The sequence below is a fragment of the Anopheles ziemanni genome, chromosome X (genome assembly GCF_943734765.1).
Source record: "Anopheles ziemanni chromosome X, idAnoZiCoDA_A2_x.2, whole genome shotgun sequence".
Classification (NCBI taxonomy): domain Eukaryota; kingdom Metazoa; phylum Arthropoda; class Insecta; order Diptera; family Culicidae; genus Anopheles; species Anopheles ziemanni.
The window spans coordinates 7,459,480-7,473,884 of NC_080707.1; the positions used below are offsets into that span (position 1 = coordinate 7,459,480).

At 43.7% G+C, this 14,405-nt stretch overlaps 1 protein-coding gene across 1 annotated transcript; it reads right to left on the reverse strand.

Annotated features, from left to right (window-relative positions):
• Positions 1 to 2,454: 2,454 nt before the first annotated feature.
• Positions 2,455 to 14,148, reverse strand: LOC131290874 (carbonic anhydrase-related protein 10; the record flags this gene model as incomplete). Its single annotated transcript, XM_058320059.1, has 7 exons — positions 2,455 to 2,477; positions 3,321 to 3,504; positions 3,588 to 3,905; positions 3,974 to 4,186; positions 4,308 to 4,444; positions 12,116 to 12,166; positions 14,115 to 14,148. Coding segments are annotated over 7 exons (960 nt in total), but the record flags the coding sequence as incomplete, so codon positions are not given.
• Positions 14,149 to 14,405: the final 257 nt, after the last annotated feature.

The following is a 14,405-nucleotide window of genomic DNA, read 5'->3' on the forward strand; positions in this document are numbered from 1 at the left end:
GATGAATTGGTTCGTGAGAAACACGAACAATTTATCAGTCACGTTCGTTTCCGGCACTGGTTTCTGCTTCGGGGAAACCCATTCGTAACGTGGTTTCGGATAATTTCCGGCCGCCTCTGGGGCGCGCTGGCCAACCTTTGTCAATAATGCTAAACATGCACCACTACGCCCCGCCCCCCCCCGCCAAAGTGTTGCGAAGTGGGGAGCAACATCCCGGCAACACAATTTATCAAAAATTATGCTCGGAAAAACATCGCCTCCGAACTGGCGGCAACATTATCGTCCTATCTCGCGTACTCAATTACGCCGTTCCGGGGTGTTCTTTTTCCCCCCCCCCCCCCCCCCCCCCCCCCCCACCCCATCATACATCCCTCTCGCTTTCCTTCGACCACCCTTGCCGGTGTGTTTGCAGTGCGAAGTTCATTATCCTGGCACCTGAACTATTTACCTTTTCCACCCAACACTTTTTCCACGCGCGGGTTGGAGAATTATTCGGATGGTAACATATATTCGGCGAACGAGTCCCCAGCGAAGATGGATAAACTTCCGGTGTAACTAACAACCATTCACCAACCTCCCTTCGCTTCCCCTCCCCCCCAGAATCCACCGTTTGCTGTGCAGTTTTCGATTCCACTTGGGACCTCTCACTTTGCGAACATTTTTGCACGCTTAAGTGAAGCGAAGGGGGTAGGGGGGGGGGGGGGGGGAAGGGGGAGTCGACCACCGGAAAAGGGGTAGGGGGGAGAGGTTTTTCCGTGAAAGGAACATAAGTTTAAACATTCACCGGGCGCATCCCGGGCATTGGGGATGGGGTTTTTTCTTCTTTCTCTCTCTCTCCTTAACCATCAAACGGGAAGCGAGTGAAAAGCAAGATACTCAATTTAGTCACATTCCTTTTTCAATTCCACCCCAACTGGGTGGGCAGCCTTTTTACCTATTAGTTTTTATGGACCGAAGAAGGGGAAAAAAAAGGCAACTAAAGAGGCATCAAAAAGGGGGAAGTAGAAAACGGGAGTAGAAAACAGGAGTAGAAAACCGGGTAAGCAAAATGGCGAAAGAAGGATGGGAACTGCAAAAAACAAAAAAACAACTACCAGCTCCAGCACGTGGAACCTCTCGGTACCTTCGGCAACAGTTTGTAGTTGTAGCTTGTTTTTCCACCTCAACCCCTCTTCTTACCTCGCCTCCTGGTTCACACCTGCCTTCCGGTTCGGTCCATTCCCGGTTGTCCGGTGTTTTAAATTTTATTTCAATGTTTATAGCCAGCTCTTGGCAGCTTTAAAATTTACTGGCTACATTATATCTTGCCCCTCCCACTCCTTTTCCCCACGGTGCGAGGACGAGAAAGGTGTGGAAAGGGGGGGGGGAACAAACCGGGGCAACTAGCCTGTCCACAGCGTGCCCGTGATCACGACGTGCAGCTTGTATTAATATTATTTACAAATTATTTGAAACTTTTAATAGAGTTTCGCCCTGTCGCCAAGGGGGGATGCCTACCGTGCCGGGACCAACACCGACGGTGTCCCAGCCTCGGAGCCCGCAGCGGGACGTTGTGTTCCGGTTGCTTTTATTTCGCTACCCCGCGTCCTAGGAAAATGGAACTCCGCCGCAAGGATTTGAGCAGTCCTGCCTTTGGGTGGACTTTATCAGGACGCTCGTTTATGACTCTCACCATTTTTTTTTTTTTTTTCGCACGTCACTCGTCTGGTTTGCACCTTCGATGTGCCTTTTCTCTTCCACACTGGTTGGATACCTTTCCGATATTGAACGGCAAAAGAAGCTCGGTTCTGTTAGCGTTTTGCATTACCTCATCGAAGATGCAAACCTTTAAACATTTGCCCTTCAACAGCTTGAAGATTTAAGCAAGCGCTTTGATCGAGGAGGTAAACAGGGGTACTAGTTAGGTTAAAAACATAACATTGAGACATGAGTCAAGCGGGCATCCTTTAAAACACGAACATATGGAAGGCACAGTAAACAAACATTAGAAACGAACTGAAGAGGTTCGCATAGCATAAGGGAGGGTTCACATAGGAGTTACCTGCAATCATTTGATTGGTCGCACGTACAGACAACCTCATAAGGACAAGATTTTGATTGGAAGATCCTTCGATACACGCTGGAGTTGGTTTTGGTTTGGTTTTGTTTCTTCACCGCCTGCAGCAACCCCCACCGAAGCTCACTCCTACCGATGCGCCTGCCCCGACCCTTTATCATTCGTATACACACATACACACACACACACACACACACTCACAGACACACATACGCACACACATCCATGCTAACATACATTGATGCTGATCGCTGGCCGCTCCGCTCCGCCAGGTGATCCGATCCGGAACCGTCTGGGTTGGCTCCGTCCATCGAGCTCACGGTACGAACACGACCAAACTATCGTCGTCCTGCTGGTTCGGCTCGCGATCCGACTGCTCCTGCTCCCGCCGCCTCCGTTCAGTTGTGTTTCCAGCTATTAGCTTTGGTTCGGAAGAGAAGAAAAGCCCGCAAAGAAGTCGAAAAGAAAAGATCATTAAAAGGGAGTTCACGGTTTGCTCCTAGACGTTGCGAGTAATGTTGAGTAAAGAAGCTCTTTCTAAAGCGCAGAGCGAGTCACTCTCACTCGCCTTGGAGAGCGGAGCACGAGGGGTTGCTCTTATTCGAGCAAAACACAATACAGAGCGCTAGCGATATTTGCTCCTAAGAGCTCTACAGATCGATATCGATATTCTATCTGAAGAGCACTGTCGAGCTTTATGAAACCCCGTAGCGCTCAGTACAGCTATTCGGAGCGGAAATCGCTCACAAAAGAGGTACCTCCAACTAAGAGCGCAAGAGTGCGCTCAGTTAAGTGAGCGAATCACTGGAGGTACCTCTTTCGCTTCCAACACAACACTAATTGCAAGGTGTTTTACTATGGACGGAATCTTTCCCTGCTATAACTCAGGTAGTGTTGGAAATACTGTAACTCCTAAGCTAAGGCCTGTTTGTCGGAACTCTGCGTGTTGGTTCGAACTAGAGTTGGGTAATTCAGATTCTGATTCATGAATCTCAATTAATCTTGGTTTCGATTTGGAGATTTATTAATCTCTAACTGAGAGTTTCGTGAATCCCGAAGATTTATCCTAGTCCAGGTGAATCTCACAAAAGTTAGGAGTTCAGTTCCTCGTAAAGTTGAAGAACAAAATGAACTAAATTGGTTTTATTTGTTTTCCAACGCAGGAAGGATTCGGATCGGACTCAGAGGTTCGGTTTGGAGTCGAATCGCATCCCAGCCTCGGAACGGATGGTTCAAAACGCCTTTCGGTCCTCCCGCAACCTACCTTTATAGTGAACGTCCTTGTACATAGTTGCACATATTTTTCCCCCTTTTTCCAGTTTGTTTCGAAAGTCAATGTTCGTCCGCACGGGACGGTGCAGCAGTGGCTGCGGTGGCCGGAAGTTGTTGCCGAGCGGCGCCTTCGGGTGATCCGGTCCGCCCTGCATGAGCCTCCGCAGTGCGTGTAGCTGATGGTGGAGATGTAGGAGAGGTAGGAGAGAAGAAGTAGAGACAAGCGCCGGAAGGCAAAGGAAGATCTGTGGTGCTTTACCTGCTGCTTGGTGATGTAGATAGGTTTGTTCATGACGATCCAGGTGACGGTTTCGTAGCAGGCCGGCGCCGTCGTGGAGCCCTCGTACGTCATGTAGTGCTCGGTGTCGGGCAGCAGGTCGCGCACGGAGATGCGTCGCACCGTCGCCTCGTCGCCGCCGTACCGGATCCGGTCCAGCTGGTCGGTCAGCATGCGCAGCTCCGGGTTGGAGAGGTCGCCCAGCTGCAGCAGGATGGCGACGCCGACAATCCCTTGCGCCCGGTACAGCGCGTCGCTGAAGTTAGCGTACAGCTGCGAGTTGTAGCCGAAGATCTGTATCTGCAATAGGGAAGCCGCGGGTAGTAGCTTCGAACATCGCGAACTCGCGCCGTACCAGTGCGACTCACCTCGGCCGGGAAGGTGTAACCCTCGACGCTGTGCTCCGAACCGAACTGGTCGTGCAGGCCGTAGTGGATGTGGATCTCGTGAAACCGGTACCGGTACGAGAGGGGCCCGCCGGTCAGGTTGACGGGCACCTGCGGCGTCCCGTACGCCGAGATGGTCTCGTTGTCCGCCGTGAAGATGACGCTGTGGCCCGTGTTAGCGATCGTCCCGCTGATCTGGTGTTGGTTGGCAAGAGGGGGAGGAAGGAAACGACAAGGGGGATTTAGTGGGCATTACTCTTCTGGTACGTGCGTCGTCTCCCGTCACTCTTCCGGCCGGCTGCAGCCCGCCACTCACTCGGTGCTTGTCGATGTGCAGCGTGCGGAGGTTCGGGTCGAACAGCAGACGCTGCGGCTCCAGGTTGACCGGCGATTGTCGACGTCCCTTGTTGCACAGCGACCACTCCGGGTTGATCAAGCCCCAGAAGGCGGGCCCTGCAAGAAGCCACAAACAAGTGTTGGTCAAACCGATTAGCTTTTGTTAGCTTCTAGGGTTTTGTTTTGACGAGGTGCCCATGGTGCAGCGGTAGCGCGAGGAAACACCACGCCACAGGTGTGGGATCGAATCTCGAAAGAGGCCCTGTCGCACTTTGGGATGTTGTGCCACATAAGAAGCGGAAGGGTTTTGTTATCACTCGTAGTTAGAAGAGCAGTATGGGGCAAACTTGTGTGCTACTTAAATGTCAAATGTAACGAATCAGATCTATTCAGATAAAATGACTTGTCTTCGATTGCCTTTCAAATTGAAAAGTAACAGAAGGTAAGCTGTATATTACACGATATATTTCTTTAAAAAACTACTTAATGTATACTGATTTTGGTGTTCTAATTGACATTGTTAAAGCTATCAAACTCGTGTTTAAAATATAATCAGCCACAAGGAATGTATAATGAGGGTTAACATTGTGATGTTGTTGCAAAAAGCATCTGTTTAAAAACATCTTCTCAACGTATCCTCTTGTAACGATAATGTCGTAACTGTTGTACTTATTTAGTATTCAGAAGGATTTGGGAATTCAGAATCGTGCAACTCGTTCTATTTATTGATATATTCGAGGACTAATGAAACCACATGAACTCTGAACCTTCTACAGGGCGAATTAATTTCATCGGAAAAGTCAAAAGTGTAGAACGAAAGTAGGGTAGTTTCTATTTCAAGCTTTCTCAAACGAAAGATTGTAAAACTCCGTCAAATCTAACGTTTTTTGACTGCTTGTCACCCCGGGGTCGTAATTAAATATATTGTACATGACCTTTTTTAAGATATTGATAAAACAAAATTTATCTTTTCCTTTTTTCCATGATGGTTTACAATAAAATGTGTAAAACCAGGAGAAGTTGATAGAAAAAGTGTGAAAAGTTTATTAACAGTAGCGTTGGCTCGATGGAAAAAGTGTACGAGAAAAGAAAGGTCTAGGTGTTTCTAGGTGTCTAGGCTGTAAAACATATAAACTGTTATCTAGCAATTGAAAAGTGCTGCACAAAAGCAATTTCGCTCAAAAATGTAAAATAGTTTGGCATTTGTTCAAATCATCAGTTCAATTTACTCTTATTTGAAATTTGACAAAACTACTTTTCTACTTTATATTTCAACATTCTCCAATGACCATACAAAGGTTGAGCGTTACATAAAAAGAAATCAAGCAATTGTATGTTTAAACATGTTTAATGGTCGTTGTGCTTTGGCCCCACTCTGCCCTACATTGAACAAACACGGAGAGCGCGACGTCTCAAATCACATTGATTGCTCATGAATTCTTGATAAATCGTTTAGCGCGGAACCAGTCGCCAGTTTTTCCTCCTTTCATGACGTTTATCTTTTGGTGCTCGGTTTTTTTCTTCTTTAAATAATATTTGTCGAGCAAGTGGAAGAGGGGAACAATGTTGCGCAAATCTGCTGACCGGCACTCGCTGGGCAGTTTTCTGGCAGTGGAGTCATAATTCCCCACGGCTTACCGGGACCGGGATTTTCCCCAGCTCCCAGCAGATCGGATGCGGCCGCGGGTTATGGTTTTCTTGTCTTTTGTTCTTCCCCTACATACACACACACGTACACAAACATCCATACTCCCAGCTGGTCATTGGAGGGAGGCGTGCTGAGTCACGTTCGTGCACTTACGTGACCATTCCTTTTTCGGTCGGCGGAATGACATTTCTGCCGTGAAAGCATTAGCCTCTTTTGCCCCTTTTCCCGAAAAATGGAACTGACTCAGTGCACATCAAGAAAGGTCTCTCCGGGAGCAAACGAGAACATCACAAAAAAGAAAGAAAAAAACAAATATTGCCTCGGAAAGTCTTGCGGAACTATAAAAAGAAAGAAAAGAAAGCAAGAAAAAGCCTTAAGGAAAGAAGTTGGATTGAGAAAAAGCGAAGGAAAGAAATAACGATGCATTGAACTATCATTTTTCTTAGTTTTTTTCGCTCAGCTTCCCAGGTGCAGTGGGGTTGTTTTTTTTTCAAACAAGTAAACGTATGAAGAAAAAGCAACCGAAATCTGGCTGAAAACACTCGTAGCGTTTTCCACCGGCTGGTGGGAGGAAGTGAAAACACCTTTGGCTGTAATGATAATCAAACTAACGAGAAGGAAAAGCCTGTAAAGAGCGAAAGTTAAGGAAAAGAAGCATTGCGCAAGCAAGCAAGCAAGCGGGGGGAGGAAAAAAAAGGTTCGTTTATTTCTTCCCAAATCATCGCCGAAAGTAGGTATCGGTGGTACCGTTTTGGGTGGAAAAACTCGTCGATGGACTTTCCACCTTCCCTTATTCCCTCATTCGCCTTCCACGGGAGTTTTTCATGTGTTGTATTGTGTGTGTGTGGGAGTATTTTTTCATCGGGACTAAAAAAATGTTAGTTCCTTTTGACGGTTGCCACCACTTTGCTGGTCAAAGTTTGTTGGTTTTCTACGCTGCTTGTTGATGGCCCCTGGTGGCCTGAAAGGTTGTGGGCTGTGGGTGGAGTTACTCACGAACGAGGAGGAGTTGGCTAGGGTTGGCTAGGAAGTGACTCTTAACGAGATCAGCTGGCGGAAAAACGGCAAACCTTGTACCTCCTTCGACTGCTTGACATTGTGCCAATGTTTGTGAGGAATCGAATTTGTTGTAGCCATAAAATCGTGGAGCGCATTGTAATCGTTTGAGGTATGGAAACCATCACAATAACCTTTCACATCTTTACCTACATCTTGCAATGGTATGATTACTTTAATTTTGTACCTACATAAATGGTACATTATAAACGGTTCACCACAAAAGTTATACCGCTTTCACTAAAGCCTTCTTTATTTAGATGTAATCCAACATTAACCTGTGCCTATCAACTCATTCACCTTATTTCGCTTTAGAACTGTTCCTTTTTTATTGTTTGCTTTGCGAAACTCGAAAAATGCTCTTTGTTTGTGTTTTTATGTAGTTATACCGCGCAAAATAAGACGAATAAAAAACATTTGTTTAAATAACATGAAGCTAAATTATGATTGAATCTCAATTTTAATGACTGTCAAGCGGTTTTAGCTTACTTTTTTATTACAATCTTTTGAAATACAATGTATTTATAACATTGGTTGAACCGTTGATTTTCGAAGGTTACTTAGCTTAGACTTAGCTTCCCGAAGAACTTGTGTTTAATATTTCTACAGTTTTTATGTTGCATTTTCATTTACTTATGGGTCCAAAAATCGTTAAAACTAACTTTTGCTGTCACCCACTTGTGGTCGACGTGGCAGTCAACGTGTTAAAGTCTGAGTGGAAGTGTAGACAAAATCTTAATGTTTTTATTTATTACCTAGAAAATTTTATGATGCATAGAACTCGAAAATGTTTTGAATGCTACTGCTTGGGACTCAGGTAGTTATTTAATAGTTTCTTTGAACGAAATAAAACAATTTAGCTTGCTTAAGCAATAAACATTGCAATGTTTTAAAAATAAAACAATCGCTTCCAGTAAACCAAAAAAAAAAATAAAATATATCTATTTAAAGTAACCATAGAGGCAAATACAATTAAAGATAAAGATAAAAATGACAGCAAATGATACATCGCGAACAAAGATTACGTACTTTCAGCGTGCGGAGATGGAAAAAAAACGGCCGGCGAACCGCATCTGCATTTACGTTCGATGATGATTACCATCTCGAGCGGCCCGATTCTGTTTGCTCACGATGATGAGGCTCGAAACAAAAAAAAAAAAGGGAGGTAGAAGAACGTCTTCCCATGCGGAGCTTTGGGAGGTGGAAAACAATTTGGTGAGCGCATTAATTTGTGGCTAAATCCAAGCAAATGAGCCGGCGGGCGGGTGAAAAAAAAAAAGAAGCAAACAGGGAAGCAAACCGAAAAAAAGGGCAAACACACCGCCGAAGGAAGCAAACAGTCCAGATGCGAAAATTCACACTGATAATTACGCCATCGTTGAACGCGCGCCCGAGAGTAGATTTTTGTGAAGCAAACGATCCTTTTTGTCGACGCGCGGCGTTGGGAAAAGTTTCAGCCTGTTCAGGGCCTACGACGTTGGGGTATTAATTTGAATTACTCAGCAGTTCGCGCACCGTGCTTTTGCGGCAGAACCGAGAGGAGCCGGTTAACAGATCATTAATGATCGGTATGATTGCGAAACAGTGACTCGATGAGGCGAGGCGATGATGCAATCGATAAGAAAACTCCGGGCGGGTACATCTTACCCCCAGAAAGCTCGACGGTGAGTGTCGTTAGAATTATCTTTGGCCCGTTTCATTTATAGGAAGCGTTTTTGAACGTTCGAACGGAGCAGGAAGAGAATGGAAATTAAACAACCCCCTCTAACCCCCGACGGAAACAAAAGCTGGAGGAAAAAAAAACAAATTGCTTTGCTGCAAAGCAGACGCTCACCGGCACGGAACATCGAGCAAGAGCACAGGGGGCAGGTTCGGTGTTCGGCACCGGGATCGATTAATTCGTCCCGGATGCAAGATCAAGATTGATGGAAATGAGCGCCCCTCAGAAGGCGACGGTTGGTTTTATTAGCCTTGCATCTTATTTTCTCGAGAACAAGTAGAGAGAAAAAATAAAAAAAAACACTCACAAACACATACAAACACGGGATGCTAGAAAACCGGGGGGGCGAATGAAAAACCCCGGCTTCGACAAAAAAGGGCGAACGATCTAATCTTTCGATCGGCGATAGCAGTTTCGGGAGGTTCGGCCGAGATCAAATAAAAAGAAAAAGCCGCTCCCGAAATGGCTCGAAATGATTGAAATGCAAATTTTACTACCTCGCCGGAAAGTGGAGGAGCCGAATAAAAAAGAAAACACGGGCAACAAACCAAAAAAAAACACACACAGGTTGGCGCAAGTGAATGAAGTCGAACAACCGAAAGCCCGTTTCGGGAGGGAGGCACGTGGCACGTAGGAGTTTTCCATCGTTTTGTTCGGGTTCGGGGGCGCGCGGGGTCGACGAAGTCGAAGTGCAGATTGTTTTCTTGACCGGCAGCCTCCCCTTGCACCTTCCTTCTGCCCTCGCTGGGCCGTAACAACCTACCAGCAACTTCACGAGGTGCGCTCGGAAAGACCATTTAATAAAAAATAATGTGCAGTTTCCAGCAGTTCCCGAAACTTTACCGTTTTCCTCCCGCTTCGAAGTGATTAAGATGGCTTTCCAACCTCCCGGGGGTAGGAGATGAACGGGTCGCTCCCACCCCTCCTCCGTGAAATTAAAGGTACCCACTTCACCTGGCAAGGAATTTATTACGCGATCGTTTTCCTTTTCGTGATGAAATTGATTCCTCGCGTACCGTGAGTACCTTCCGTATAGCGGGGCGTCCGAGATATTTATTAGATCGTCAAATCGTCAGCTACCGAAACCCGGAGCAAAGAAGCCCGTTGGTGTGTGTGTGTGTGTGTGTGACGATGAAAAGAATTTCGTCCTTAAAATTTGGCCCATCGGAATGGAACCCAAAAGAAAATACTTCCCCACGGTTTGTTTTTGAAAACGCCAAAGTTTTACTTTCGGTGGGGGGACGGGAGGGAAGGGAAAGGTTGGTAGGTTCATTTGAAGCTAATGAAAACTAAATTTCCCCTTTGATTAGCAACACATTCTTTCCGTTTTCGGAATACTATTAATCAAAGATTTAATGCTGCCTAAATTAAAACCGAAGATTCAGGTTGAAAACACAATATGAAAAGGATTTTATGAAAACACAATATGAAAAGAAGATCCCACTTTAAAGGTTTACTTCTAATTTCAAGGTACAAGCGAAATGCACACAATGTATAAGAACTGTAAAAAGATTTAAACGAAAAACAAAACATTGCTGGAACTGAAGTAGATAATTTCTAAATTAACTAGAGCAAAATGTATTGCTATGAAAAAGAAAGTCATAGTGAGAGAAACCTTTGAAGAAAAACAACGAAAAAGACTAGTTTATTTTAAAATTAGTTAACTATTGTAAAGTTTATTATGTTCTATGTAAACAAAAACCTTGTAAAGTAAAAAACTTATATCAAAATGAGTCAAAAACAAAAACTAGTCAGGCTTATTAAAACGAGGATGTATTACATTAAGTTACTATACGAATGACTGCATTTCATGTACAATGCGTTGTAAAATAATGTTGTGGCAATATTTCATACCTTATTATTTTATAGTAAGCATTTTTTCCAGTCTATTTTATCTAGTAAGCCAAAACTAATTTTAATTAGTCTATTCTGTATTAAAGTTATTTCTGGTAAACTTTAAAGAAATTGCAGAAGAACAATTTATATTGTTTTAAATTGGTCGATGATTTTGTAATTGATTTGCGACACTTACATTTAATGTAGAAAACTCAACCTTATTATAAATGAAAATAAATTAAGAGAATATAAAACAACAAAAGGGAGGAAGTGTAATGCAAAAAAACACAAAAAACACATTTCATTTGGAAGTATCGCAATAGTAAAACCCCATTAGCACCAACAAAAAGAATCGTTTCAACACTGCCCGTGCCGTAGTGTATGTGGAAAAAAAAAACAAACCATCACCAAATAAATCAACTGAAGTGCGGTGTGCGTTTAAGGGGATGATAATTTTATGGATGAGTAAAGACTTCCGCCCCTAAACCGCTGCGGGACCATGGGTTGGAAAATGGAAACATAATTTGAACAGGGAAAACGATTTAGAGAAACGCGCCGCACGCTAGAGAGCGCGGGAGTGGAGGAAAGAACAAAAAAAAAAAAAGAGACGAAGGCCTAAATGCCCTAAATATTGGCCGTAAAAAAGCAACAGGATTCGGTCGGGGTTTGAAAAGTTTCCCACGCTCATTTGGGGAGGGAGGGGGGGCGGGTTGTGGAAAATGCGATAAAAACACCAAAAATGGTACACGAAAAACAAGCTGTCTGGTGGGTTTGGTTTTTGTTTTGGTTTTGGCGAACATGGAAAAGCGCGTGCATGTGTTAGGATAGGCTTTTGTTTTTGTTGTTTTTTTTTTGAGTTTTTCTCACTAACAAAACGGATCATATGCACAATCCAAATGCCAGACAACAATCCCATTATGGCCCTACCAGTTCGTTTATCAGCTTTTATTTGATAGCTTTCCAAACAGGTTGCCTTTTGGTCGTTGAGTAGCTTTTCAATAATTAAAATTTGCTTTCCAAACGAAAGGATTAAAGATCTACATTTTCCACACTGCGTTGCACAAATTAACAGCGGCTTTCCACCAAGTGTGAATTTTCCCTATTTGCTGCTGTTTGTTTGTTCCATTTGGAAGTAATTTTCCACCCAATTTCCGGCGGCATTTCTGCCGCGTTGGTTTTGTTCTGTGTTATAAAACGGCACACACCACCAACCATGCAATGTTCCATGGGTTACATTCCGAGAGTCATCGTCCTGTGTCGCTTTCCCCCTCGGTTTTCCTTCCGAGTTTTGCTCGAGTTTTTGTTATCTCGAGCTGGTCGGCCCGAAGCCCGAAGGAAGCTGAGCTGCTACCTATTCATTATTAAAATTAATTGTGGGAAAACAATCATATGGTTGACACTCTTTCCTTCTCGCTCCCTGTGTTTTTCCTTCCGATGAAGTTGTGTAGCAAAACTTTGGTCCAGTGTTTCGCTAAGCTAAGCTGTTGGGAGTAATCTTTCTGCAAAAACGAGTCGCTCGGTTACTTACCGGAGATGCCATCATACGTCCACCATTCCTCCCAACTAACCGCTGACAGGGCTGTGGAAAACGAGAAAAAGCACAGGGAGAAATGGTTAGAAAAACACGGTGGAAAAACTCTACCTATTTGTACTGGCTGGTTTTATTTTTCGTTTTTCATTCCTCTCGCTTGCAGCAAGCTGACCCAAATGTGGGCCCAATTAGTCGGCGTACCGTTGGCATTCGTTCGACAGTTTTCCCGACAGGCACGCGTGGAAAACGCAACATACGCCAACCCCCGGGTTCGTTTTTGCTACGCTTTCCCATCAATATGCTTCAGCCCGACATCGATCCGATGATCGACATTTCGATTTGCAAAACTTGCCAGTTTCCGGTGCCGGAAAATATCCCCCCCTTCCCCCTCTCCCTCCCACACACCTCGGGTAGGTTCACCGTAGGAGGTTTGTAAATCTTGCGCCGTCCCGAAAACTCCCGCCCTCAGGTGGAAAACCGTCTGACCCGGCGGAAAGCACATTTCGGTAGTTTTGGCGCGCAAGTTTCGAGTGGAGTTTTTTTTTTCTTCCCCCAAGAGAAAAAAAGAAAAGAAAAAAGCGAACCGTAGGAAAAGTAAACTTTCCCACTAACTGGCAAATTGTTGCGGCATGCGAAGACGTATCGGTTGCTGATGCTTAATTCGCTTCAGAAACTCAACGAATGCGGGGGAAAAATCGAGGTAGTTCGAGGTGATATTGTAATAGCTGTTTAGTAGGAAAGTGAAGAATTTAGCCCGGGGTTGCAGTTTCTGGCTTGCACTTGGCCTAGGGAATTAGGGTGGCAACACCAGTTTTGACCCATTCCTAACGGAGGTGAAAGGAAAACATCGTGAGTAGAACGGGCTTTTTTTGACAAATAAAAAAGTGCCTCCACTAAAGTGGAGTAATCGGGTTATTTACTTGTCTCGTGCTTGAGAAATCGTCGTAGTATCGCGGTAACGTAACGGTAAACACGAGCTGACATGGAAAGTAACCCGACAGTTATTTTTAGATGCAAATCAAACCAAATTCGGCGCATTTTATTTTAATTAAAAGTGGTTAAACGTGAAACTTAAATGTATGGCGCATGAAACACGCTGAAATAAAAAGATGGTAATGAAATTAAAAAGATTTAAATATCAAATTCTCGTTCCCAACGTTTGTAATTGGTAGGAAAAAAAAACTACCAACGAAGAAAGTATTTAAACGAAATGTAGAACACCCATTACGAACCCAATTATCATCAATTAATTACCATTACTTTACAATCATTTAAAAACAGAAGTAAAAATGAGACACGAATGAAGCTGTACCAAATGTGAAACAGCAGCCTTTTTAAAACATCACGAAACAAAATAACATGTGTGCCAAAACTAACGCTGAAAGAACAACAAGAAGTGTATAATTTACAGAAAAATGTATTAGAATAAATTAGTTTACAAGAGATTTGAACACGGAATCTTTGAAACCATGTTTTTTTTCAAGTTGAGAGCCTTAGATGTTGCTTGCTATTCTGTTCTTGGTTCAAATTCTCTGCATTTCAGAGAACAGTGTAGGTTTACGGTTTAAAGCTAGGTTCACACAAATTGTTGTTAATTTTAAATTGATAGAATTGTATTTCTGTTTTGCTATATAAATGTAAGCTTTATGATTGTTTATAAAAAGAAGTAAACATGAGATAAGAAGTTGTACCAAACGTGAAACAGTAGTCTTATTAAGACACCACGAAACAAATGAAAACGTATGCCAAATCTAACGTTAGTATAAAGGTGAGGAGTGTCTAATTTACAGGAAAAATGTTTTATAATAAATAAATTAATACGAGATTTGAACGCAGAATTATTGAAACCAATAAAGTGGGATATAATATTGGTTAAAACCTTTTTATGAATGTTGCATGAATGCAAAATGAATGTTCAACCCGATTTAAATAAACATGATATAAAATTCCAATTTAAAAATTGAATTGGAATTACAATTTACTTCAAATCTGCAACGTTTAAGCTTATCGTAAACGAAAATCAAAGTGCAGCAAATCACAGGTCGGGTGGGTTAAAAGTTGTTGAAATTTAAATTGAAATAAACAGAGAGCTAAAATTTATAACCCTCCGCCCGCAATTCGTCACATTCATCACGTGCCCCACCGAGAAACGGATGTTGCCGACTCAGTGTTAAGCTCGGCGTGTACAAACGGTCGGCATGGGGGGGGGGGGGGGGGGGGCAGGGAAAACCGGGCAGCATCCAGAACGGCAGACTCGTGGAAAAACAGCAACAGAAATTAGCCCCGG